Source organism: Tachyglossus aculeatus, chromosome 25, assembly GCF_015852505.1.
Source record: "Tachyglossus aculeatus isolate mTacAcu1 chromosome 25, mTacAcu1.pri, whole genome shotgun sequence".
In the NCBI taxonomy this organism is placed as follows: domain Eukaryota; kingdom Metazoa; phylum Chordata; class Mammalia; order Monotremata; family Tachyglossidae; genus Tachyglossus; species Tachyglossus aculeatus.
Window position 1 is genome coordinate 18,129,658 of NC_052090.1, and position 26,437 is coordinate 18,156,094.

At 44.6% G+C, this 26,437-nt stretch overlaps 1 protein-coding gene across 2 annotated transcripts; it reads left to right on the top strand.

The window, feature by feature from the left end:
- The first annotated feature begins 1,375 nt into the window (after nucleotides 1-1,375).
- Nucleotides 1,376-26,239, top strand: LOC119945517 (syndecan binding protein). Of its 2 annotated transcripts, none has more exons than XM_038766691.1 (9): nucleotides 1,376-1,464; nucleotides 11,473-11,538; nucleotides 15,189-15,267; nucleotides 16,196-16,305; nucleotides 18,670-18,825; nucleotides 20,597-20,772; nucleotides 22,059-22,230; nucleotides 22,690-22,781; nucleotides 25,550-26,239. In XM_038766691.1, the coding sequence occupies exons 2-9, from the start codon at nucleotides 11,488-11,490 to the stop codon at nucleotides 25,602-25,604; spliced, it is 891 nt and encodes a 296-aa protein (XP_038622619.1). In that variant the 5' UTR covers nucleotides 1,376-1,464; nucleotides 11,473-11,487; the 3' UTR covers nucleotides 25,605-26,239. The 2 variants fall into 2 exon arrangements, with proteins under 2 accessions (XP_038622619.1, XP_038622618.1); XM_038766690.1 differs by having other exon boundaries at nucleotides 1,377-1,464; nucleotides 18,667-18,825.
- The last annotated feature ends 198 nt before the right edge of the window (nucleotides 26,240-26,437 follow it).

The window sequence follows — 26,437 nt, forward strand, 5'->3', positions numbered from 1 at the left end:
AGACATTAGCTTATTTTTCAGATACTTTCAACATACATGAAAGAAAATCATTTTTTGAGCTTTTCACTTTAACACACACAAAGCAACCCCATTTTAATTTAACAACAAACCCTTCTTCAAGTCCTCACACCCTCTTCAAATTTAGCAGAAAAAGCATGGGCACATAGTGAGCACTTAACAAAAACCATAATTATTTATTATCATTATTATTGTTATTCTCTGTGCCTCAGTTCCCTCATCTGTAAAACAGGGATGAAGACTGTGAGCCCCAAGTGGGACAACCTGATGACCTTGTATCTACCCCAGCGCTTAGGACAGTGCTCAGCACATAGTGAGTGCTTAATCATCAATCAATCGTATTTATTGAGCGCTTACTGTGTGCAGAGCACTGTACTAAGCGCTTGGGAAGTACAAGTCGGCAACACATAGAGACAATCCCTACCAAATACCATTATTATTATTAATGATCCCCCTTCTAGACTGTGAGCCAGCTGTTGAGTAGGGACCGTCTCTACATGTTGCCGACTTATACTTCCCAAGCGCTTAGTACAGTGCTCTGCACACAGTAAGCGCTCAATAAATACGATTGAATGAATGAATCCCCTCCTTTTCCGGCCAAGGTCCGGGGCTCCGCGGTTGCCATGGAAACAACCGGGGGGCGGTGTCACCTGCCCCCCCCCAGGGTGTATGGCGCGCCTGCGCAGGAGGAGGGGCGGGGCGGTGTCACCTGACGCCCCCCCCAGAGTGCATGGCGCGCCTGCGCAGGAGGAGGGGCGGGGCGGTGTCACCTGACCCGTGTGTGTGTGTGTGTGTGTGTGTGTGTGTGTGTGTGTGTGGCGCGCCTGCGGAGGAGGAGGGGAGGTGCGGTGTCACCTGACGCCCCCCTCCGAAGGGGTGTGTGGCGCGCCTGCGCAGGAGGAGGGGCGGGGCGGTGTCACCTGACGTGTGTGTGTGTGTGTGTGTGTGTGTGTGTGTGTGTGTGTGTGTGTGTGTGTGTGTGTGTGTGTGTGTGTGTGTGTGTGTGTGTGTGTGTGTGTGTGTGTGTGTGTGTGTGTGTGTGTGTGTGTGTGTGTGTGTGTGTGTGTGTGTGTGTGTGTGTGTGTGTGTGTGTGTGTGTGTGTGTGTGTGGCGCGCCTGCGCAGGAGGAGGGGAGGTGCGGTGTCACCTGACGCCCCCCTCCGAAGGGGTGTGTGGCGCGCCTGCGCAGGAGGAGGGGCGGGGCGGTGTCACCTGACCCCTCCCAAGGTGCGTGGCGCGCCTGCGCGGGAGGAGGGAAGGGGCGGTGTCACCTGACGCCCCCGCCCCGAGGGAGTGTGTGGGGCGCCTGCGCGGGCGGAGGGGGCGGGGCCTTGTGGTGACGTTACGTGACGTCAGCAGGGCCCTCTAGGGACCAGGAACCCGCCCAGAGAAGCTGGAGCCGCCGCCGTGGGCGCACGGAATTACGGACGGAGCCGCGGGGTTGAGGTGAGCGGCCTTCCCCTTCCTCCCGTCCTCCTCCACTCCATCGTCCTGGCCCTACTGAGAGCCCACCTCCTCCAGGAGGCCTTCCCGGACTGAGCCCCCTCTTCCTCTCCCCCTGCTTCCCCTCTCCATCCCCCCCGCCTTACCTCCTTCCCTTCTCCACAGCACCTGTGTATATGTTTGTACGGATTTATTACTCTATTTTACTTGTGCATATAGATTACATTTATTTTATTTTGTTAATATGTTTTGTTCTCCGTCTCCCCCTTCTAGACTGTGAGCCCACTGTTGGCTTCCCAGACTGAGCCCCTTCCTTCCTCTCCCCCTCCTCCCCCTCTCCATCCCCCCCGCTTTACCTCCTTCCCTTCCCCACAGCACCTGTATAGATGTATATATGTTTGTACGGATTTATTACTCTATTTTACTTGTACATATCTATTCTATTTATTTTATTTTGTTGGTATGTTTGGTTTTGTTCTCTGTCTCCCCCTTTTAGATTGTGAGCCCACTGTTGGGTAGGGACTGTCTCTAGATGTTGCCAATTTGTACTTCCCAAGCGCTTAGTACAGTGCTCTGCACATAGTAATCAATCAATCAATCAATCGTATTTATTGAGCGCTTACTATGTGCAGAGCACTGTACTAAGCGCTTGGGAAGTACAAATTGGCAACACATAGAGACAGTCCCTACCCAACAGTGGGCTCACAGTCTAAAAGGGGGAGACAGAGAACAGAACCAAACATGATGATGATGATGTTGGGTAGGGACCGTCTCTATATGTTGCCAACTTGTACTTCCCAAGCGCTTAGTGCAGTGCTCTGTACACAGTAAGCGCTCAATAAATATGATTGAATGAATGAATGAATGTCCCCGCTTCCCCCTGCCCGGAGCCTTGCCCCGCCCCCGGCCCAGCCGCTTGGGGCTTCATTCATTCATTCTTTCATTCAATCGTATTTATTGAGCACTTACTGTGTGCAGAGCACTGTACCAAACGCTTGGGAAGTACAAGTTGGCAACATATGGAGACAGTCCCTACCCAACAGTGGGCTCACAGTCTAGAAGGGGGACCCAGTCGTATTGAGCTCACCTCCTCCAGGAGGCCCTCCCAGACTGAGCCCCCTCCTTCCTCTCCCCTTCCTCCCCCTCTCCATCCTCCCCGCCTTACCTCCTTCCCCTCCCCACAGCACCTGTATATATGTATGTTTGTATGTATTTATTACTCTATTTTATTTGTACATATTTATTCTATTTATTTTGTTAATACGTTTTGTTTTGTTGTCTGTCTCCCCCTTCTAGACTGTGAGCCCGCTGTTGAGTAGAGACCGTCTCTATGTGTTGCCGACGTGTACTTCCCAAGCGTAGTACAGTGCTCTGTACACAGTAAGCGCTCAATAAATACGATTGAATGAATGAATATAGCTTTAATTCTATTTGTTCTGACGATTTTGACACCTGTCTACATGTTTTGTTTTGTTGTCTGTCTCCCCTTTCTAGATCGGGAGCCTGTTGTTGCGTAGGGACTGTCTCTATATGTTGCCGACTTGTACTTCCCAAGCGCTTAGTATACTGTTCTGCACACAGTAAGAGCTCAATAAATACATTTGAATGAATCCCATTTTACAGATGAGGTAACTGAGGCCTAGAGAAGTTAAGGGACTTGCCCAAAGTCGCACAGCTGATAAAGTGGTGGAGGTAGAATCAATCAATCAATCAATCGCATTTATTGAGTGCTTACTGTGTGCAGAGCACTGTACTAAGCGCTTGGGAAGTACAAGTTGGCAACATATAGAGATGGTCCCTACCCAACAGTGGGCTCAGAACTAGAACCCACGACTTCTGACTCCCAAACCCGTCCTCTTTCCACTAAGCCACGCTGTACAAAGCACCCACTTGCCATTGACTGTATTATACTTAAATGCTTGGTATAGTGACCTCTGCACAGTATAAGCGCCCTAGAAATGGCATGGATTGATTGTAAGGGAGAGGGGTGTTGTAATTTTCGCTTTTGCAATTGTAAGTTTGTTTCACACTATCCCAGGTGACATCTTACTAGTATATCTCCTTTCAGCGTAACACATATTGGAAAGCACTCTGTCTTAAACTGAAAACAAAGAAGTAGATCTGATTAGCTATGGCTTAAAAAGTCTATTTACTCTAAGATTAATCAGAAAGTACACACACACACACCCACACCCCCACCCAAAGATATCTTGTTTTGAGCAAAGCACAGTTCAAAACTGAAAGGGAACACCCCCAAAATAGTGACACAAGCAAATCTCTGGTTTTTGCTTGAATTTGGTATTTCAGGTATTTCGTTTCTGTAATTGGACTAGATGCCAGTATAGACTTGCCAGAAAAGTTCATGTTTATTGTGCCTAAAATTTTGAAAAAAAAAATCCATGCCAAAAGGGACGTAGAAGGAAAATATTTCTTGTATGTTCTTTTTAGGCCGAGTCATTTCTTCCAAGAAGCTGGTTTTCCCCCAACTCATATTTATGTTGCTCCAGCTGTCCCGTCAGCAACCAGCAGTAATTTGAGATGTTTTTACAGTGGGCCCCAAAGTTAAAGTTTGCCCTGTTATCTGATACATGTGGAATTACCCTTTTCAGGCTCTTTAACCTGCTTTTCAAAAGTTACCAATTGTGGTTGTATTTTATGCGCGTCATTTATATTAGTATTTTCACATGAGAATCGTGGTAAACCTTAAGATACCTGTTGAAGTCTAGGCTAGGAGTTATTTGGAAAAGGGAGTGGGTTATTTGGTGGGATATTCCCTCGATGGGTTTCTTTTAAACTACAGGGACAAAGTGGAAGGGTGAGGTGTTTTGGGGTTTTTTTGTCTTCTACATCCAAGACTCTTGCGGGGGCTCAGTTTGAGGAAAAGATGACATTTCGAGACATTTCACTCCCCTGACATTGGACAGATTCACTGACATGATGCGGGAATCAGAAGATGATGACTAGTCATGGATAGTGAGTGCTAAAGCTTCAGAGAGGAGGAAGTGATGTCAACTGTAATGGGAAAGTTAGGGGGAGAGCATTTGGGAGGGAAGATGTCAGGTTTATACTTATTGAGTCTGTGTTCCAGTGGGTTAGCTATGTCGAGATATCCGGCAGGCAAGAGGAAATGAGAGATGGTAGATTTGGAAGTCATCCAGATAGAGGTGGTACTGAAGCCCCGAGGCAGGGAAAAGAGTAGAGGGCCCAGAATAGAGCCTTGAGGGTCACTTGGAGTGAGAAAGGTGAAAGTGAAGCCAGAAAAACAGAGAGCGCAGTCAGAGATGTGGGAGGAAAACCAGGGAAGATCTCTCAGTAGAACCAATATTCGATCTTGAATCCAGGAAAAAGGGGGTGATCCGCAGGGTCCAGGAGGATTAGGTTAGAGTAGAGCTAGTTCGATTTGTCAAGGGGATGGTTGATAAGCCTAGAGCGTGCAGTCAGCTTGCAGTCCCAGTGGAGTGAAGGAGCAGAAGGCAGGTTACAATGGGTCAAGAAGGGAACTAGGGAAGAGGACTTGGAGGTAGTGAGTGGATATGTCTGATTCCAGGACTTTGGACAAGAATAGGAGCAGGGAAATGGGAGGCAGTGGCTTCTTTAGTATAGGGGAGAAGGGAGAAGGGAGAGGAGAGGAGAAAGCAGAGGAGAAGGGGCCATCAGTGGGTGGGTGGGATTGATGATGGTAATTAGGGAGGGGGAAAAGTGGGAGCAAGTGTTTTAGGGGTTTGGGGGCTCAGAGGCCCAGGGAGAGGGGATAGCCTCAAAGCAGGAAGGGCCTGGGAAGGATGAGGCAGTGGATGTAGCCATAGGAAGGATTTGGGAAGAATAGGAAGGGACCCCTCAAGGTAATACAAAATAAAGACCAAATTGAAAATGCTGTGGGGGCTGGGGGCCGGCTTGGGGTGAAGCAGAATAACAAAAGATAGCAAAGAGAGTTGCCTTGTTTACAGTTTTTGGCTAAGTGGTTGCCTTTTTGTCTGGGTTGACTAAAACAGCAGGAGGCGAATTGCACCACAGGGAAGCGAGACTTTGGGTGGAGGGGAAATAGATGTTAGTCACCGCCAAAACCGGGAGCAAGCAATGCAAAGACCTCCTGGTTGGTCATTTTTTTTCAGAGCCGTTGAATTGAGAGCTGCGCATTCTAGCATTGTTCCTAACTGTATGACTTGGCTTGATCCCAGATTCCACCTGCATTAAAATTTCTCGCATGCCTTGGTGAATGCTTAGTTTGATAGAAATTTGGGAAGTAATCATCTGAGAGAAAAGTAGGTGGGCGCGCGAGGGAAGAGAAAGGCAAATTCAGAATACTCAAAACCTGTTCTTTCAGGAACCGTAGTTGTTGCTTACACGGGGTCTGGACCCCTTTGGGTCCAGGGAAATTCTGAGGACAGTTGAACAGCCCTCTGATGGATTGTCCTTTTGATGCAGCCGTTTAAGTTGTGATAGTCACCCTGGCCTGGAAGTGAGAAATTCTTACTTATTTGGGCTGGATTTGGGTTGTGTGGCTTTATAGGGAGTCCCTGAATTAGTTTGAGGTGTTGACCTCGAGGTAATAAAAACGTTATGTGGAGGATGATTTTGGTTGCATTTGTTTAAAGTTGAAAAGGTAAAAAGAGTGAAAGAGAACCAACACATTGGGAACCAAACTGCCTTTAGAAGAGTAATGGGTATAAATTCACCCATTGTCAACTGTTCAGTTTGTAATTCCACCAGGTTGGAAAGGGTTATTTTGATCATTTGTAGTTTTTTTGCTTTTTTTATAGGTCATTTTAAGGGCTTAAGTAGTTTAATTACATAGTTAAGTCTGAGAATTTAAAGAATGACCGTCAAGTGGGTTCAAAAGCCCCTTAGGACAAAAATATACAAGCACTCTTTTGAAATGAGACTTGTTTAGCAGAGGCTAAATATCGAGTGGCAGGGTCACAATTGTGGATTCAGTGCAGTTTAAAATCCTAGCGCTAAAGAATAGCTAGCTGCTATTAAGAGTATTGTGATATATCTGTAGGACAAGTTCTACCAAGTACTAAAGACTGTTGAAACCAAGAAGCTGCCATTCTGATACAACACCGTAGTAAGCGTGTGGATTTAATTGGTTTAATTAGTTATTTTAGCTAATATCATCAGTGGGCACTTTGAGAGTTAAATGTACTAGGAAGCAGAGCTGGAGGGTGTGATAATTCCTAGCTAAGAGGAAACAAACACGTGTACAAGAGATCTCATGTCTAAAACAGAACTCATCTTCCCACTCAAACTCTGTCCTCTCCCATCACCATAGATACTACCACCATTCACTGTCTCACAAGCCCGTAGTCTTCGCATTTTCCTCAGCTCATCTTCTGGTAATTATAAAGTGCTTATAATGTGCCAAGCAACTATTCTAAGCGCTGGGGTGCATGCAAATTAATCATGTGGACACAGCCCCCGTCCCACATGAGGCTCACAGTTTAAGTAGGAGAGACTAGGATTTAATTCCCATTTTACCGATAGAGTAACCGGGGCACAGAGAAGTGGCGTGACTTGCCCAATATCACCCAGCAGACAAATGGCACAGCCCAGGCCCATGGTCTTTCCACTAGGCCATGCTACTTTTCACAGTCAGTCACAAAATCCTATTGGTTTTATCTTCACAACATCTCTAGAATCTGCCCTTTCCTCTCCAACCGAACTGCTGTCACACTGATCTAAACACTTGCCATTTCCTGCCTTGACTACTGCATCAGCTTCTTCCCTGCCTCCTGTCTTTCCGCTCTCCAGCCCTTAATCCACTCTGCTGCCCTGATCATTTTTCGGAAAAGTTCAGCCCTTATTTTCCTACTCCTCAAAAATTTGGCATGGCTGCCTATCCATCTCTGCATTAAACAGAAACTCCTTACCTTTGACTTTAAAACACTCAGTCATCTTGTCCCTTCTTACTTTACCTCCCTGGTCTCCTACTACAAACTAGCTTGCACACTCTGCTCCTCTAAAGCCAATCATTCATTCATTCATTCAATCACATTTATTGAGTGCCTACTGTGTGCAGAGCACTGTACTAAGCACTTGGAAAGTACAGTTCGGCAACAGAGACACTCTCTAACCAACAATGGGCTCACAGTCTAGAATGGGGGGAGACAGACAACAAAAGAAAACAAGTAGACAGGCATCAATAGAATCAATATAAATAAATAACTCTGTACTCCCATCTTGTTTATCTCCCCGCCGACCCCTTCCTCAGACCTGGAACTTGCAATCCCTCCATATCTGACAGTCCACCATTCTCCCCACCTTTATTCTCCTCCAAAAGACCTCCCTTGATTAAACCCTTATTTCCCTTATCCACCCTACCTTCTGCATTAACTATGCACTTGTCAGTGTACAACCGTATGCAATATGATATGCTTATCACCCCAGCCCCATAGCACCTATGTATATATCCTTTTATTCTACTATTTCTCCTAGCTGTAATTTATTTTAATGTACATCTCCCCCTCTAGTCTGTAAACTCCTTGTGGGCCGGGATTGCTTTGACCAATTCTGTTTTTATTGTACTGTCCCAAATGCCTAGTCCAGTGCTCTGCGCACAGTTAACATTCAATATATACCATTGATTCATTGGTTAAGAGGGTACTGGTTTAAAAGGGAGAGTCCAGGGTCGGGGCAAGGATACTTTGAGCCCCCAGACCTGCTTCTTGTTTCACCCTCAGCAAATCCTCTTGGCTCTTATTAGCAAATTTACAAGAGTCTTGGTTTCTGTCTCCATGATTTCACAGAACTTTTTAAGGTTTCTAATTACCATATCTTCATTGTCACATGAACAGTTTCTTTTCTGTCTTCTCAGCTGATAGTTGGTCTGTCACAGCTTCATAATAGAGTCTTTGGAGTTTGAAACAAAGTTCTTCATTCTGTTCATGTTAAGAACATAAGAATTGCCATATTGGGTTAGACAAATGACTCCTCCATCTCACAAAAATACGCCCTTCTTGAAGATTGTCTTCACGGTTAGGGTTGGAACCTCTAATCACTCAATTTGGAACTGTCTTCGTTAACTTCACCTAAGCCAGTAAGAATAATAGTGGCTTTTGTTAAGTGTTTACCGTGTGCCAAGCACTGTCCCAAGTGGTGGGGTATATACATGGTCATCAGGTCCCATGTGGGGCTCTCCGTCTGAGTAGGAGGGATAATGGGTATTGACTCTTCATTTTGCAGATGAGGAAACTGAGGCACAGAGAAGTTTAGTGACTTGTCAAATGTTACACATGAGGTACGTGGTGGAGCAGGGTATCTCTTTCTCCCCGGCCCATGCTCTCTGCAATACACCACGCTCCTTCTCTAAACTATTGATATTTTTCATCTGTACAACTTCATCATAAAAAATATTTCATATGTGTGAAGTACTTTTCTGAAGGCAACTTTTTTATTTCTTTAGAAGTACATCGTTCATTGCAGTCAAAGGCCCTATTCTAGTAGTAACAGTATTTACTAAGCGTCTACTTTTTGCAAAGCATTTAGTAAGTTTTGGGATGGGGTGAGAATGAATGCAAAAACAGTAGAGTTTTGGAGCAGAGATTCATTTTACTCACTGATACACACTCTGGGGAAATTTCACCCATTTCCCCGGATATTGTTGGTAATCTGGATATGATACCTTCCCTGGTCTAAAGTCTAAAATAATTAGTATGTATTTAGCCCTACTCAGTACTGTTTGAATTGCCCAGCATTCTCCTGCAGGGTCATGATTCTGCCCTAGCTGTGTCACACTTGGGCTATGAACGAGGTTGCCCATTGAGACCCTCACGGGCACTTTGAGGGTGCTGCTCCGTGCCGGCCTACCTGCTCATTGTAGTCGGGGCCCTCGTGGGAACATGTCCGGCAAGGGTCAGGGAGGGTTAGTGGCACAAACCACCAGTATTGTAGCCAATTGCTCCGAGCCCGTTCTCGGTCCCAAAGTTTCTGTGGGAAGGGATTGTGTCTGTTTATTGTATTGTACTCTCCCAAGCGCTTAGTACAGTGCTTTGTACATAGTTCTCACTAAATACAGTTGAATGAATGAATGAAAGTCTCAGGGCTGAGGTTTGTTCTCTGCTCTCAGTAGGAGACTCCTATCATTAGTATCGGTATCCCTAGGCCTGGATGTGTGATTCCCCTTGGTAGGTACTTTTTGACACCTGGCACTCCTAGGTAATTGTATGATGTCTTCCTGCCTTTTCAGGCTAACACAGTGAAGGCAAAGCCTCTCAATTTCTCCTGTTAGCCCATCCACCTTTGCAGTCATTGTAGGATGTACCACCAACATCCTACCTCCTTTGTGTATTCATCCCCAAATAATCCTTGATTTCTCACTCTCCTCTTTCCGTCTTCAGACAATCAGCAAGCCGTGCCACTTCCTCCTCTTTAGTGACCCTGAGATCTGTCTTTTTTTTAAGGAGTTTTTCCTGCCAAATTCATGGCCCCAGCCATGAATCTTCTTAGGCCTGTACCAGTTTGCCTCTTAGCTTCAGCCCTTTTACTCTGTGATCAGCTGCAAGATGCCACTGCAAATCTTATTTTTCCAATCACTGGTATTTGAGTGCTATATAAGCACTTGGGCGAGTACAGCAGGAGCTTATTTTGTGTGTTCCAGGTCATTAGAATTTAATGGAGGAGGTAAGCAGATGTAAAGAAATTACAGATCGTAGGAAGCTGGAGGAAGAAGGACGTTACAGATAATAGTATGAATATGCCTGAATCCAATAGCTGAATTAGTAATTGAATAAATGCTAAGGGCAGTCCTTGAGTTGACAAGACTTGGAGTGTTGGAAATAAATTGTGGATAGCTTCCTAGAGGAGGTGAGATTTCAGGACGACTTTCAGCATAGAGAGCTGTAGGATGATATATTTAAAAGGAGAGGAAGTTCCTGGAAGTGGGAAATGGTGTTCAGAGGTGACACAGACATGAGTGTGACACAGTTAAAAAGTGAGTTTGGGATGAGAAAAGAATGCAGAGTGGTAGCAAATTGAGAGGCAACTGTAAGGAGTTTTTACTGCTCGAAGAGGGAGATAGGCAGGCATTGGAGGTTTCTGAGGAGTAGAGAAACTTGTGCAGAATGACATCTTGAAGAAGATGATCTGGACTGTTGGTGTAATAGACTGAAAGTGGGAGAGGATGGAGGTGGCAAGGCCAGTGAGAAGGCGGACGTGTCCACCTAATCGTGCCATGTCGAGAGCCCAAATCAGGGTGCTGGCTGTTTAGGTGGAGAAGTAGTGGCAGGATTTGCTCATTAATTGAGTGTGAGAGCAGGAAGACAGTGAAGAGTTGAGGGTGACCCTAAAGTGGCAGGATTATGGGACAGGGAGAGTAGTGATATTGTCTGCAGAGATAGGACTATTGCACTTAGCTTCAGAACCCTCCACTGGCCGCTGTCGGCTTAAGGAGCAGTTTTTGCTTCTTCACACTGTGTTCAAAATCTCTGATAGACCTCTCCCTTCAGCTTGACCCCTCCATCCTGGGGCTTTGCTCTGCCTTGCAGTGGGAAGGGGTTAAGCTGTGGCATTATGAACGTAACAGACCATCGGGAAGGTTTTGGTGGGGACTGTTGGCCCGTGGTCTGCCTGGGCAGTCAGAAGTTTACAAATGGCTCCTTAAGCAAGTGTTCCAGTAGTTTCACGTGCCCATTGCCAGCCTTTTCCTAGCCCTCCTTTGAAGGGTGAGCCCCCTGTAGCCAGGGATGAAGTCCTGTCTTTCCTTTATTGAATTATTCCCCAGCATCTAATACAGTGATTATGCACTATAAGTGCTCAGTGAATACCATGTACCAAATAATAACAACAATAAATACTTCTGGGGCGCAGGGTGTTTCAAATTGTAATCTTCACACTTCTCTGAGTTTTGGAGGAGCTCGAAAGCACATTTCTAGAAACTTGCAGCAAAGTAACTATTTTAACAAATGCTTTTGTAGTACATAAACATGTTTGTGAAACTATTTTAATTCATTTAGATGTTAATGGCATTTTAAAATTGACCAGGTGTGTAACTTGTTCTGTTTTTTCTTCTTCTAGTAAAATCCTGTCAAGATGTCTTTATATCCATCCCTTGAAGACCTGAAGGTAGATAAAGTAATTCAGGTATGTTAGAGCCCATTTGATTCACCTCTATTCTGAATGGTGTGTAATTTAACCCTAAATGTGTAGTACTAACATCCAAATCACCTGTGTTCTTCTGTTGCCCTTATATGAGCCTATGCACTTGAGTTTATCTGCTTTAGTTATCATTCCTCAGTTTCATTTAGCAGCATAATGAAAAAGTTACTGAAGCCAATGGATTTCAGAAACTTTTCAACCTGTTAGTGTAACAGTTGGCAAAATTAATGAATAATTCCAAAAGATTCCTCTTTGGATCTTGGCCTTAGGCAAAGACATGTAGAAACTTAATTTATACCTGACAGACAGTAGCCATAAAATTTAGGGCCCATACAAGAATTGTCTGCATTATGGAGCTGAGACCCAATTCCTCCGTTCTAATTATTGCGAACATATGCAGCTTCTCTGTTCAAGGGATCAGATTCTGAGTGCATGTATACTTGGGGAATTTGCCACTTGGGCAAACCAAGCAACATCCATTTTACATAGGGTGGATGAGTTTTTCGACGCCTAGTAGTTCACAAGCCAACACTTTCGTGAAACTGTCTTGCTCTTTAGAAAACTGAAAGGTTTTTTTCTATCCTGGCCTTTTTGACATGGATGGAAGATGTTTTGGTCTCAGACTGTCCCAGTTTCCCAAATGCAGGTGATTGGTCTAAAATTTTTCAGTAGAGTCATTTGTAGTGTGCAACCTAGTGGAAAGGCCCAAGTCCTGGGAGTCAGAGGAGCTGGGTTCTAATCCCTGCTCTGCCACTTGCGTGCTGTGACCTCGGGCAAATCACTTAACTTCTCTGTGCCTCTGTTTCCTCATCTGTAAAGGGCAATTCTTCCTCCTACGTTGTGAGTCCCCTATGGGACAGGGACTATGTCTGACCTTATTAACTTGTATCTACCCTAGGGATTAATACAGTGCTTGGCACATAATAAGCTCTAGTACCACAATTATTGCTTTAAGTGGAAACTTTCCATAGCTGGTACAAGTAGATCCAAATCCATTTTTCTGTCAAGACACCTTGCCCTTTACCCAGATGAAGGAATATTAATGCAATCCACGTCAGTATGATACAGTTTTCTCAGTTGCTCAATATTTATGTTTTGTACATGAAGAGTTGCTTTCCTGAAAGCATATGAACTTTGGGCCATGATAACTAACTCAGGAGGGGGAAAATGGTTTCTTTCTAGTGTTGCAAACAAGGGCTAGCTCATTAACCTCTACTTACCACTGGTTCTGGACAGTAGTTGGCAGAGCTAACTGTGCAGACATTCAGGAAGACTGTGTTTGGTTTCTTTTCCAAAAAAAAACTCTCACAGTGGGACCCTTCTGGGTTGGTGACAAGGGATTTAAACCAACACTAGCCTGTTGATAGAGAGTGTTGCTTGGTATTAGCTGTATCCGCTGTGTTTTCCCATAGACCAAAATCTGGCATGTCTCTTGGGAACAAAACTTACTACCCTTGGAATTTTGATGGAAGTATTCCGGGTAAATTGGTCACTAACTATCTGCAAGAGTGGTTTATTTCCGGATGTCATTAACATGTCTGTGTGTTATTTTGTCAATACCCTGTCTTAGTGGCTGTGTTTCCTTTAGTTCTTCTACACGAGCTCAGTTTTTAAAAGTCCCTCAGCTTTTGGCTGCAGAGGATAGATTGTTAACGTAATAAAGACAACAGTGTAAGTACACCATGGCAAATATGTATTTTCCAAGAAATAAGGCAGTGAACCTGAAATAAATAAGGCTCAACTCTGGAGTGGATTTGATTTAAATTACTACTCAGGAAACTCTGGTTTAAACATTGCTCTTCACAGAAATGCTTCTGTTTGATATAAACTGATACCTGTTCAGAGTGTGCAGTTCCTGTCCACATTCATTCATAGAGGATCTGCCCCAGGCTCAAGGAATCCTAGTTGGTCTAGGAACCCGGGGAATGGGGTCTCCTTTGGTGGTTCTGGTCCCCATTGGGTAGGTCCCAAAAGGTCCCAGCAGGTCTCTTTGAGCCTGAGCCCTCCTTTATCCCTTTATTTCTTGAAACTTGGAGATATTAGGACTCGACTGTGTATGCAGAAAGCTGATGAGGGAAATCAAATTTCCAATATTTTCCTTGGAATACATGGGTATGTTTTTTTTTTTTTGGAAACAAATTCATGGCTAAAGAATAGGATCAAATAATCATATTCTTGACTCATTGTTTATCTGGCCTGAACAGAGTGTATTCTGATGCCCAATTTTATTGTATATCCAGATGGATGCCTGGGTTTTATTTCTGGTCCAATTTGTCTCAATTTCCAATTTGCAAAACGCTTTTCTTTTCGCTCTTTATCACCAATGTGATGTATCCATTAGGAGAGCCCTTATTTCAGTATTATTCTAAGTAACTTCCAGCCAGTGATCTATGGTAAAGTCTGTTTTCAAGATCAAACTTTTGCATTAAAAGAAGATTGCCAAGACATTAGATCTTTTTTATATTGCTGTTTCCCAAGCAGTGGTTTGAGGATCCCTCTGGGACCCCCAAATTTGCATGATGCTGACTCCTGGAACTGGCTTGCTCTGTGATGTCCTCAGCCATGCCCGCTTAGGCAGCTGATGTGCTGGAAGAGTTCCCCTTCCCCTAGAGATTGTCCCAGAGGTGGAAGGCCCGATTTGGGCCCACATGTTCTAACCCAGGCATCAAACTAGGCAAGGTGGGACCTTCTGTTGCAGCAACCCAGTGGGAAAATTAGACAGGGTTTCAGAGTGATGACGTTGCCACTTTGCCTGAGACAGAAGACTAAGTTCTTAGGAATTGTGACTTTGTTTTCTTCAAAGGATGAGTCATTGAATAATTTATTCAGATTTAAGTGAAGGGCTGCCAGGGATTAGTAAATGAAAACCAGCATGAAGTTATGCTTTTTGAGTGGTTATTACTTCAAATGGAAGGCTGAGAGCACGGATGCTTCTATCCATAGGAGATTCAAGGCTATCCTGAATAGAAATTGTTCAAAGTATCTGGACAGAGGTTGGCGGCTTGAGAGGGCTTGAAGCTTATATTTAGCCCGTTTGTGATTGCCCTGTCTCTTTTGGGTGCACTCATTCATTCATTCAGTCATATTTATTGAGCACTTACTGTTTGCAGAGCACTGTACTAAGTACAAGTTGGCAACATATAGAGACAGTCCCTACCCAACAGCGGGCTCACAGTCTTCGATTCCATACTATAAATAACTTCATAATATCTGACCTTTTTCTGATGTAAAAAAAATGTGTATTCACTGCGTCTTTGTGTGTTTTAGCACTTCTTAGTCTTTCAATTTGTGGGTAGGAAACGGGTTTACCAATTCTGTTGTACTGTACTCTCCCCACAGTAGAGAGCTCAATAAATATGATTGATGATGATGGCATTTAAAGCATCAGCATCTTCACATGGAACTTTTGCCTGTTTGTCTCTGCCTTTGTTTGGGGCAAAAGGATAAGGTTTACTGCTACCCCAGATAAACCAGCCTTTATCCATGGAACATTCATGTACTAACTGAACCAAAAAACTTAGTTATAGGGATTTAAAAGCTCTCCTTTGGAATTGCTGAATGAGGTCCCTAAGTGATGTGATCATTTCCATAGGCTTCTCTGGTGTGGTCATTTGCATTTCTCTTTCTTCCTTTAGGCTCAGACAGCCTTTTCAGCCAACCCAGCCAACCCAGCTGTTTTCTCAGAAGCTTCAGCTCCCTTCCCTCAAGATGGAAGTAAGTCACTGGCTTTATGGCACAGAAACCTCTATTGGGTTCTCTTGCTTTTTATGGATTTTGAAAAAAGATTTAATTGGGCAAAACATGATTAATTCTTGGCCCTTGGAGGCCTGTCTCCTTTAGGAAGAAAAGTGTGGCCATCAAACTATAACAGTGTTTGTTTTAATACCATAAGAGTTTAAAAATTACTGTGAATAAGCACATCATTGTGTAATGAAAATTGGATTTGTCAAATATGAGGGACTTGGCCCAATATACACTATTTCTCTTTGTGAAATTTTTTTCCTTGAGACCTTTTAGAGGCCCCTTTTGTTGCTCGTGGTAGAAGCAGAATAGGAAAGGGTTCAAAGCCATAGAGACTGTCTCTCCCTCCCTTCACCTTCCTCTCTGTTTCTAAGGGGAAAGACATGTTTACCTGTCTGGCCCATTGGCACAAATAAGCAATTTGGTTTCAGCCAGGCTGTTTTTAAAGCATTTGAAATGAGCTGGCACTGGAAAGGCCACAATCCTATCTTCTCTTACCATGTAATCCCGGCTTTAGTAAATGTAGAAATGTGGGATTTGAAAGTGCTCCCCCGTCCCACCCGATTATATGACCGACCACTGCCGCCTTCTCTCCCTTTCCCCCAGAGTTATTGCACTTTACTCCCACTGTTCTTGCAAAATGAGAAATATGAAGAATCGTTCCCATCAGTGTCCACAATCCCACACACACTCATGCTGTACACTCCCTCTCCCCTCCATGCCCGCCCTCCCCGCCAAAACACACACATTCTTTGTGTTTGAAGAAGATCCCACTGGTGGTGAGACTTCATTCCTGGGTGGGTTTTAGGGAAAATAGCATTGATATTTCCAGTTAAAGTTGCTAATTGCATAATTGTCATCACACGCTATTCCTTTTAAAGACTTAGTCCCTTTTTCTTAGGCCTGTATCCTAAACTCTATCCTGAACTGTCTCAGTACATGGGCCTGAGTTTAAATGAAGAAGAAATACGTGCAAACATGGCCATGGTTCCTGGAGGCCCACCTCAGGGGGTAGGTATAAAGCAACTCATTTAGAATTTCGTAAATTGGTGAAAAATCACAAATCCTTCATGATATTACAACCATTCACACCTGGTACTGCTCATGCTGAGCCCACCCGAGGAGGGAGAGTGGTCTAGAAACCCCATCTGGAATTCATGGTATGGTGTTTGCAGAGCCCAAGATTGAGCACTTTCTTTGAAGCCCCGATGATTTGCTTCTATCGCCTTCTTTCTGAGTGATTTTTGAGGCCTTTCTGTCCTCCCTTTTCTATCCCTACACTGAGCCTTTGGACCTTCACCATAGGTGTTCCTGACAACCTGCCCACCTCCTGTCTGCAGTTCCACAAACCCCTGCTTCTTCATCAAGTTGGCCATATGTTGAATTTCAGTACTTCACCCTGTGCCCTTAGAGGCTGAAATCCCACCCTCTGACCTCAACCTCCCCACTACCTCCTTGGCAATACAGTTCTCCTCTCCCAAGACCTCCAGCCTCTATACTGTCCCCTCTCCCAACATCACCACTTATCCTAGACCATCATGCCTTGCCAGGACTCCCTATCCAACCTCCCCTCTGGATGCATAAGTCCGTGCACTGAATACTGCCAAGTCCCTCTGTCAGTCTCCCGCCACCAACCCAAAGCCCTGGATCGTCTGCATGCTACCATTGACAAGCATAGTAGAAAGAGCATGGGCCTGGGATTCAGGGGACCTGGGTTCTAATGTTGGCTCTGCCACTTGCCTGCTGTGTGAGACCTCGGGCAAGTCATTTAGTTTCTCTGTGCCTCAGTTTTGTCATCTTTAGAATACGGATTTAATATCTGATCTCCCACCTACTTTAAGGAGTGTGAGCCTGCTGTGGGACAGGGACTATGTCCAACTTGAATATCTTGTATCTACCCCAGACCTTGGCACATCATAAGCACTTAAATACATTATTATTGTTTTTACCACCACCATTCCCGCACCTGCACTCATTGTGCCAGGGAGTGCTGTTGTTCTATGTTCTGGAGTCCCTGGGGTAGCTAATCTACTCCCATGGAGCTACCACCTCTATGTAGGTGACTCCCCTCCCTGCCCCCACAATCTCCATTATTAACCTTGGTCTCTCTCCTCTGCAACCTCACATTTCCTCTTGGCTCCAGGACATCTCTAAATGGAGGTTCCACTGAAACTGAGTCCCTCATCTTCCCTCCCAATCCTCTCCTCCACCTAAGTTTCCCTTTGCAGGTTTCAGTGTCACATCCTCTGTTTCTTGAGCCCACAGCTGTTGCATTATCTTTGGCTGCTTTTTCTCTTTCAAATCCCATATTCAGTCTAACCAAGTTCTTTCAGTTCTTCTTCCATAGCATTTACAGAAACCACCGCTACTTGATGTAGGCATTGGTCATGTCCCAGTTTGACTACTGCATCAACCTCCTTGCCGATCTCCCGGTGTCCTTTCTTTCCCCTTCTTCAATCCATACCCCAGTCTGCTAAAATGTTATTCTGCACTCGTCTCCCTACTCCTCAGAAATCTTCTGAAGTAATCCATTTTTCTGCAGAAACTGCTAACCTGTGGTTCTAAGGCATTCAACAGCTCTCTCTCCTTACTACCCACCCAGCTTGCACACTCTGCTCAGACTTACTGGCCTCCAGCCATCACTGGCCTCTAGCCCACATCCTTCCTGGAACTCCTTCCCCCTTCTAATTTGTCCTGTCAGTATGCAAAACCCTCCTAGCATGACAACCTCCTTGATTAAATTTCTTCTTTTCCCAGACTGCTACCACATGTATACTCAGGACCTGCATCAGTTATGTACTCTCTTTACATACCTTTTACCAAAGCTTTCCCTCAAATACTTTCTTTCATGACTATTATATTGCTTGGGAAAGCACAGTTGAAGTAGCAGTCCCACAAATTTCCTCTCACACGTTTCTCCCCTTTAAACGGAACCATGCCTGTTCATTTTCCCTCTGCCTTCTGCTGCTCTCCCCCTCACAACTTCAGCCACCTCCTAACGCTCCACTTCCGGGGGTGACAAGGATGGGTGGGCAGGGGTTGTTTCACTTTGTGTCAAAAGGCTCCTTCCTGCTTTTTCATCACTGCACCATTAAGCTGACAGAGTCCAGCAGCACACTGGATGGAGGGAAAAACTGGTGGGGACCCTAAGCCCTTAAACACATGGCCAATCCCTAGTACCCTGTTGGACTCACCAGGAATTCTATGACTGCTCCTGCCAACAGCCCTGCGAGCATGTGCTCAGGGACAGCTTTTCCTCGATTGCCCCCATGACTTGTCCCTGGTGCCCCCGTCGTCTCCCTGCCGGGTGCTGTTTTTTTTAATCCGTCATAGTGGTTTTCCACTCTTAAGTATTTTTGGTTTAACCAACAGCAGCTGATGGGAAGGCCTGCTGGGAACTACATGGTGGCCCCCGTGACTGGAAATGACGTTGGAATTCGCCGGGCTGAAATTAAACAGGGCATCCGTGAAGTCATCTTGTGTAAGGATCAGGATGGAAAAATTGGACTTCGGCTCAAATCGATAGATAATGTAAGTAGCCAATAAACCTCTTTCCAATGGAGATCTTGAAACTGGAACCCGGAGGTACCTGCTGACTGCTGGTTGGAATGGACAGCTTTGTGATGAGCCCTTTCATCAGTGGTATTTACTGAGTGCTTACTGTGTGCAGAGTACTGTACTAAAAGCTTGGGAGAATACATTGCAATAGAGTAGGAAAGCACAATCCCTGTCCACACAGGTAATTACAGACTAGAGCAGGGAGGCAGATGTTAGTGTTACAGTTGGCTTTGAACGTAAGTGCTGTGGAAGTGGGTTGAAAATCAAAGTGCTTTAAGGGGTATGAGTGCATAGGCCATTAAGAAGGCAGGGCAAAGATGGGAAGTGGAGAGGTAGGGAAGGCCTCTTGGAGGAGATATAATTTTAGAAGGGCTTTGAGGCTAGGGAAAGCGGTAGTTCATTCCTTCAGTCATATTTATTGAGCACTTTGTGCAGAACACTGTACTAAGAGCTTGGGAGAGCATATGAAGGGTGGGGAGAGGACACAGGGGATCAGCGGCGAGAAAGATGAAACTTAGGTACAGTGAGTAATGTTGGCCTTAGAGGACTGAAGTTCCAGGTCGAATTGGAGTAGGAGATCAGTTAAGTAGGAGGGGGAGAACTGTTTAAATGCTTTTAAAACCAATTTTAAGAGATTGCTGTTTGATGTGAAACTGAATGAGCAGCCATTGGAGGTTTTTGAGGAGTGGGGAGATGCAAACTCATTTTTTTTTTTTTAAATGGGAAGCAGAGTGAAGGATGGACTGGAGGTGGGGAGTCAGGGAGGTCAGTGAGAAGGCTGAGGCACTAGTCGAGGTGGGATATGATTAGTGCTGGGATCAGCATGGTGGCAGTTTAGAGAGGTGTTGTGAAGGTAGAGCTGACAGGATTTGGTGACTGAGTGAATGTGAGATAAGTCAAGGATAATGCCAAGGTTACTGGTTTGTGAGGCAGAGAGGATGGATGGTCATTGCTCTAGGACAGGTCTGCTAGGCTGCATTTTAATACTCCACCCCTCTCCCACTGAAGGGAGTGGAAAGGGGAGGTTCTCTGGCTTTCAGCCTTGCCCCAGGCAGCAGACCCCTCCACTCCGGGGTCACGAGTGCAATGACTATTGCTTCAATGTTCATTAGGACTATTCCTGAAGATTGAGTGTCCAAATGATCTGAAATAGAACTTCACTACTTCTACTCTTGGTCAGCTAATATTCAGCCAAGGTAACTTGCTTGTGTTGAGAGATTGATGAAATGATTAAAGGTAATGGGAGGGGGATTTTGTTTCCCCCTGGAAATGTGAGGTCTAAGTTCTAACTCTAGAGGCAGAATGAAAACTGGGCATCATTTGTAAATCAACAGTGTGCTTGACTGTTTCTAAAATAGCAAGCACACACCTAGGATGAAGGGTTCAACAGAACATACCAAACATCTGGAGTCATCAGTTCTCCAAGGGCTTATGTTTAGACTACTCAAACAATTTGAAAAACCCTCTCCTATTAGAATTGGAGTTATGTGGGTGCCCAGGATGTTCATTCAACAACTTTTGAAAGTTATCTGTGTGTGGAATGTGGTAGTGTGTTTGAATTTTGTGGGGGTGGTGGGTAGATCTTCTCCAGTGATCCCCAAAGGCCCTGAGATTGTTTCCTCAAAACCCCTTTCAACTCCCGTGGTAATCTGGCCCATTTTCTGACTAATTTTTGATGTACTTGTTCTTGCCAGACAAATAGTAAAACGTAGAAGTGATTAAAACTCTTGCTTTGTGTGTTTAGGGCATATTTGTCCAGTTAGTCCAGGCCAATTCTCCAGCGTCGTTGGTTGGACTGAGATTTGGGGACCAAGTTCTGCAGATTAATGGTGAAAACTGTGCAGGATGGAGCTCTGATAAATCCCACAGAGTTCTCAAGCAGGCTTTTGGGGAGAAGATTACAATGACTATACGAGACAGGTATGCTCTGTGGCCAAAGTGAAAATAAATTGTTCAGTTCTAATGTGTTACTTCCTCTGTATTGTAAAGACAAAATGTAAATTCCATATAATGGACCCATGTCACTGCTTAGCTGTTGGTGTTTTGCTATCATTTTTTCTTAAGTAGCATTTAAGCTGGTACTATGTGCCAAACAGTTTTAAACACTGGAGTAGATAGTTTATCATGCCTGACACAGTTCCTGTCCCATGTGGGACTCCCAGTCTAAATAGGTGGGAGAACAGGAATCTCATGGGTTGCAATTCCTTACAACCTTTCCCGGCTTATTTAACTGCTTCCATGCTGTGTGACCATGTGGCCTGAATCGTGGATTCTTGAGATATAAAGTTACTTAACCCTGTTCGGCTGTATAAGAAAACTAATTATCCAAAGCAACTGAGGAAAGCTGGCAGCAACAGTTCAACTGATTGAGTACAGTTGACTCAGGCAACTCACTTTTTGTTTCGTTAATGGGTTGTTTGGGTAAGTGGTTTTGGGTAACAATTTCTACTACAGTAGTAGTTGAATGGTATTACCCAAGAGTTTCAGCCCTGAGCTTAATTAATGCAAGGGTGACTGAAATTCTTGATCCTATGGGTTCAGTGTCATACTATACTCTGAATAGTTGGCACCACATCACTAAGGTTGTTAGAGAGAAAGGACCAAGAAGTTGGAGCTGATCTGGCAATGGGCAATGGCAAAGCTTCTCCCGAGGATAGAGTGAAGGTAGGATGCTTCAGGCGGAGAGGAGATAGGGTTGAATTCTACAACACCATGGTGGATGTGAACAGGATGTTACTGATCCCGTCCCACACTGCCCCACTGAAACTCGAGCAAAAGGCGAGGCATATAAAATGTATTTCCACAGGAAATACAAAAAGAGCAAAAAGTTTACAAGTTCCCAGCTCCCAGGCCAAAAAGAGCGTGGGTTCCCAAGTAGTCTGGCCATGGTTGCTGAAGGGTAAACTTGTGGGTGGCATGAGGAAGTGAGCATATCAGATGCCTGTCAGCTGAGGAGGGCAATCATCACCCTGTTCCCCCAAGCATCCTGTTGCCACTGTTGGAGACAGCACAAGTTCATTCTAAATAAGGTGTTAGCTAAAAAGCATCCACTTCTCCTCTGAGACCAGAAAAGACGGATGTACAGTGCCCAATACCGAAGCTTTTGATTCCTCACTACATTAGGGATTTGCATGGTCAAACTGTTTAATTCAAAAGATCCTTGATATGTGGTATTCACCTTTTCCCCCCCTCAAACGTTCTTACAGACCATTCGAACGGACTGTTACTATGCACAAGGATAGTACAGGGCATGTTGGTTTCATATTTAAAAATGGAAAAATAACGTCAATCGTGAAGGACAGCTCTGCAGCTCGAAACGGCCTCCTCACCGAGCATAACATCTGTGAAATCAATGGCCAGAATGTAATAGGATTAAAGGTAACGGGGAGCGGGATGGGACCTCTGGCCCTTTTAGTGTTGTGTGTTTTTCCCTTGGAGGGGAGGTGACCCTTTTGGCCCAGTAGGAATGGAAGTGAAGGGTGGGAGTCACTGAAGTTAGCAGCATGATGCTGCTCTTTTGGCTTATTTATTCACTTTGAGGGTCTGGTGCCACTCCGTCTGCAGCTATTGCCCTGAAATTAGGAGTGATGGGACGCTGGCATCACCCAGGCTTGCACAGACTGCAGTGGACAATAACTGGCCACGGGGCAACCCACCAATGTGGAGTGGCCCAGTGCCACATCTTGTTGAGGACCTAACGATTGGACTGGGTTACATGCTTCCAGTCCATTAGAGGTGACGAAATCAATTACAACTGGCAGGATTTTCATCTTTCCCTTCCAGGAGCAATTCTGCATCTCCGCCAAACTGACTGCACTCTCTTTCCTCTGTTTCTAGGACCCTCAGGTTGCAGACATACTGTCAACAGCGGGGAGTGTAATAACCATTACCATCATGCCCGCCTTCATCTTTGAACACATAATTAAAAGGTAAGCCGGGGAGACACCTTTTCATAAATGGAATGTTCATCAAAAAGTAATTTGAATACATTCCCCTTTCTGATTACTGTTTTAATCCATAATTTGTACTCTAAAGTGACTAGAAAATTCTGAAAGAACTTGAGTTATCCTAAAGTGATGATGGAGAGACCTTTATGAATTAGCACCTTTTCCCAAAATAACAAGGGCAAGAAGAACTGTCTGTCCCTACACCACCAAAGCATCAGTCAACCAATTGAGCACTTAGTATAGTTGTCTGCACACACTAAGTGTTTGGGCTGAAGAGTACAATTGAAGCAGCATGGTCTAGTGGAAAGAGTCTGGGGCTGGGAGTCAGAGGACCTGGGTTCTAGTCCTGGCTCTGCCAAATGTTTGCCGGGTGACTTCGGGCAAGTCACATTTATTTGTTCTCTGTCCTCCTCAGATTGTGTCCAACCTAATTCATTTGTATCTACCCCAGCACTTAGAACAGAGTTTGACACACAGTAAACACTTAAATACCATTTTCAAAAAATGAGTAGACAGACACGATCCCTGCTTCCCTCTGGCACTCAAATACAACCACCATCCCTGATCGCTTAAACCCAAAAACCTGTTCTCCCTCCTGCTAAGACTGAGCCCTGTATCTACCCCAACACTTAGTACAGTGTTTGGCACATAGGTGGTTAAACAAATACCATGATTATTAATATTACCTAAAATGATTCAAGGAATTTGGGGATTGAAATCATTTTTAGCTGGAAACATTACTCAGGATGCTGAAGTCTATCAGCAAATATAGGAGCATGAGGTGACCAATGCCTTAGAGCAAGATGAACAGCTGACTCTCAAATGCATACGTGAATAATCATATTTAATGAGGGCAAAAAAGTCAATAGATTATTAAAGCCTCATCACAGCAAAGGTAGTTTTCATCAGCTGCTGCCTATTCTCAAGATCAGTCTGCCCTCAAGCCAAACCTCAATTGCCCAGAAATATTGCAGTAGTTGAGAGTTCCAATGCCGGGAGCCCTGGGCTATAGTAGTACCTTTAGTATCTCTGTCTATAACTCCAGGTTGGCTTTGTGTTTTGTTTCAGCTCTGCTTATGTGTCTGCTGACAGTCCCCCCTCCCCCTTTATATTTTAAAATTGTCAGCTCCCTAAGGACCAATATTCTGCAGCATTTGCTCAATAAATATTAGTATGTCATTATCACCCTGTAGTAGGCTGAATACCAGTATCCTCCCTGCTTCACAAGCCTGTAACCTTGACATTTTCATAGATTCACCTCTCATTAAGCACACATATTCAATCAGTTACTAAGTCCTGTCAGTTCTAACTTCACACCATGGCTAAAATCTACCCTTTCCTCTCCCTCCAAACTGCTGCTATGCTGCTACAAGCACTTATATCCTGTCTTGGCTAGTGCATCTTGTCTCTCCCCACTCCATGGCCTGGCTCGTTTTCCTTCACAAATCTCCACATCAAATAGAAACTCTTTACCCTAGGTTTTAAAACATTCAGTCAACTCATCTCCTCCTAGCTTTCATTCATTCATTCGCATTTATTGAGCGCTTACTGTGTGCAGAGCTTTCCTCACTGATTTCCTACTTGTTCTACCTCAATCCTGTCCATTTCGCCCACTCCTTGTCCGCATCCTCCCTCTGGCCTGGAACTATTTCCCCTCTCATATCTGACAGACACCACTCTTCCTCCTGCTTCAAAGCCTTATTAAAATCGCAACTCCAAGAGACCTTCCTCAACTAAGCCCTCCTTTTCCCCTAATCCACCTCCCTGCTGCAGTGCCTAGGCTCTTGAGTCTGTACCCTTTAAGCTCCTGCTATTCACCCCAACCTTAACCCTACAGAACGTATCTACGTATCCATTATTTATTTTCTGTCCCCACTCTAGACTGTACTCTCCCATGCACTTAGTACATCCTCTGCAAACAGTAAGTCCTCAATTGATTTTATTATTCTTCCTCAATGGTATTTATTGAGCACTTACTAGGTGCAGAGCACAGTACTAAGTGCTTGGAAGAGTTCATTTCAACAGAGTTAGTGGCCATGTCTCCTTCCCCTAATGAGCTATCTCCACAGAACCTATTGGGAATAGAGCACAGGCCTGAGAGAGTCAGAAGTACCTGGTGTCTGATTGTAGAGCAAGCAGTGTGACTCAGTTGAAAGAGTCAGACATCATGGGAGTCAGACATCATGGGTTCTAACCCCAGCTGTGCCACTTGTCTGCTGTGTGACCTTGGACAAGTCACTTAACTTCTCTGTGCCTCAGTTACCTCGTCTGTAAAATGGGGATGAAGATTGTGAGCCCCACGTGGGACAACCTGATCACCTTGTATCCCCCCCAGCACTTAGAACAGCACTTTGCATATAGTAAGCACTTAAATACCATCATTATTATTATTCTGCCTCTGTTATCAGTCTGCTGTGTAACTTTGGGCAGGTCACTTAACTTCTCTGGGATTCAGTTACCTCGTCTGTAAAATGGGGATTTAAGAGTGTGAGCCCCATGTGGGACAGGGATTGGGTCCAACCTGATTAACTTGTATCTACCGCAGTGCTTAGAACAGTGTTTGACACATAGTAAGCGTGTGGTAAGTACCGTAATTATTATCATTATTATATGAAAAGGATACATTTCTGTCATGAGGGATTTTCAACACTGGTATTGTGAACAGGGACAAATAGCTTGGGTTACCATAGAGTTGACTTGTGTTGCTGGCTGCCAGCAGGGTGTAACAGCTCTGACACGCTCTCTTGTAGGATGGCATCGAGCATCATGAAGACACTGATGGATCACACTATTCCTGAGGTGTAGGATGAGAGTGGGCTCTATCCTTTCCCTAGAGGATCCCAGCAACTCCTGTATTATGCACATCCACCTTTCTTGGAGCCAAGAAGCATTAATGCTGCATGAAAACCTTCATCTTGTTGATTATGGCTGGGAAGTTACTGTTTGACGCACCTCGTGTTTGAGCCGCCAGGTGTATTTGTAGCCTTATACTGGTTTTACAGATGTGAAACTCAGAGAGATTTATGACTTTCATAGTACCAAGTATCCTAGTAGTTCAACTACTCTTTCTATAAGCCATTATTAAGACAACTAATGCAAATATTTCCTCAAGATTTCTAGATATTCTAGAAGTAGTGCTGTTCTTTATACTTTGTTCTGATATTTGTATCCTAAATGCTTTGCTACAGTATATTTAGAACTGTTTAGCACTAGCTAGTCTCTCAGTTCTAACCATCTGTTTACAGAATGCTTGAAGTAAACACCTTCATTCCATACGTGCATTATTATATTTGGTAAAAGGTAGAATTGCACAACCCTGTCATGATTATCTTTCGTACTATCCCTTTGAGAATGTAACCACCCACCCCTACCTACTATGCTTTAACTGTTGCCGAAATTGCGTGGGAAAGTCCTGGAATAAACATTTAATTTCAACTCTCCCTGGTTGTAACTTGAGCTTAAAAAGAACTTCAGAAGAACAATACTGATCCCCCCAAAATGCCATGTTTTACAGGACACCTCTAACAGCTAGGGGGGAAAAAAAAAGGAGCACTTACCCTGAAAGAAGGCAGCAGAGCTGAAGCCTGTGATCCTGTGGACTGGAGGGCTGCACTTTGCTGTTTGAGACTTTGGACCCG

Coding starts and splice junctions, on each gene's coding strand:
- LOC119945517 (XM_038766690.1), top strand. CDS start 11,488: ATGTCTTTATATCCATCCCTTGAAGACCTGAAGGTAGATAAAGTAATT. Junction 22,231..22,689: donor AGAATGTAATAGGATTAAAG/GTAACGGGGAGC, acceptor CTCTGTTTCTAG/GACCCTCAGGTTGCAGACAT. Junction 22,782..25,549: donor TTTGAACACATAATTAAAAG/GTAAGCCGGGGA, acceptor GCTCTCTTGTAG/GATGGCATCGAGCATCATGA.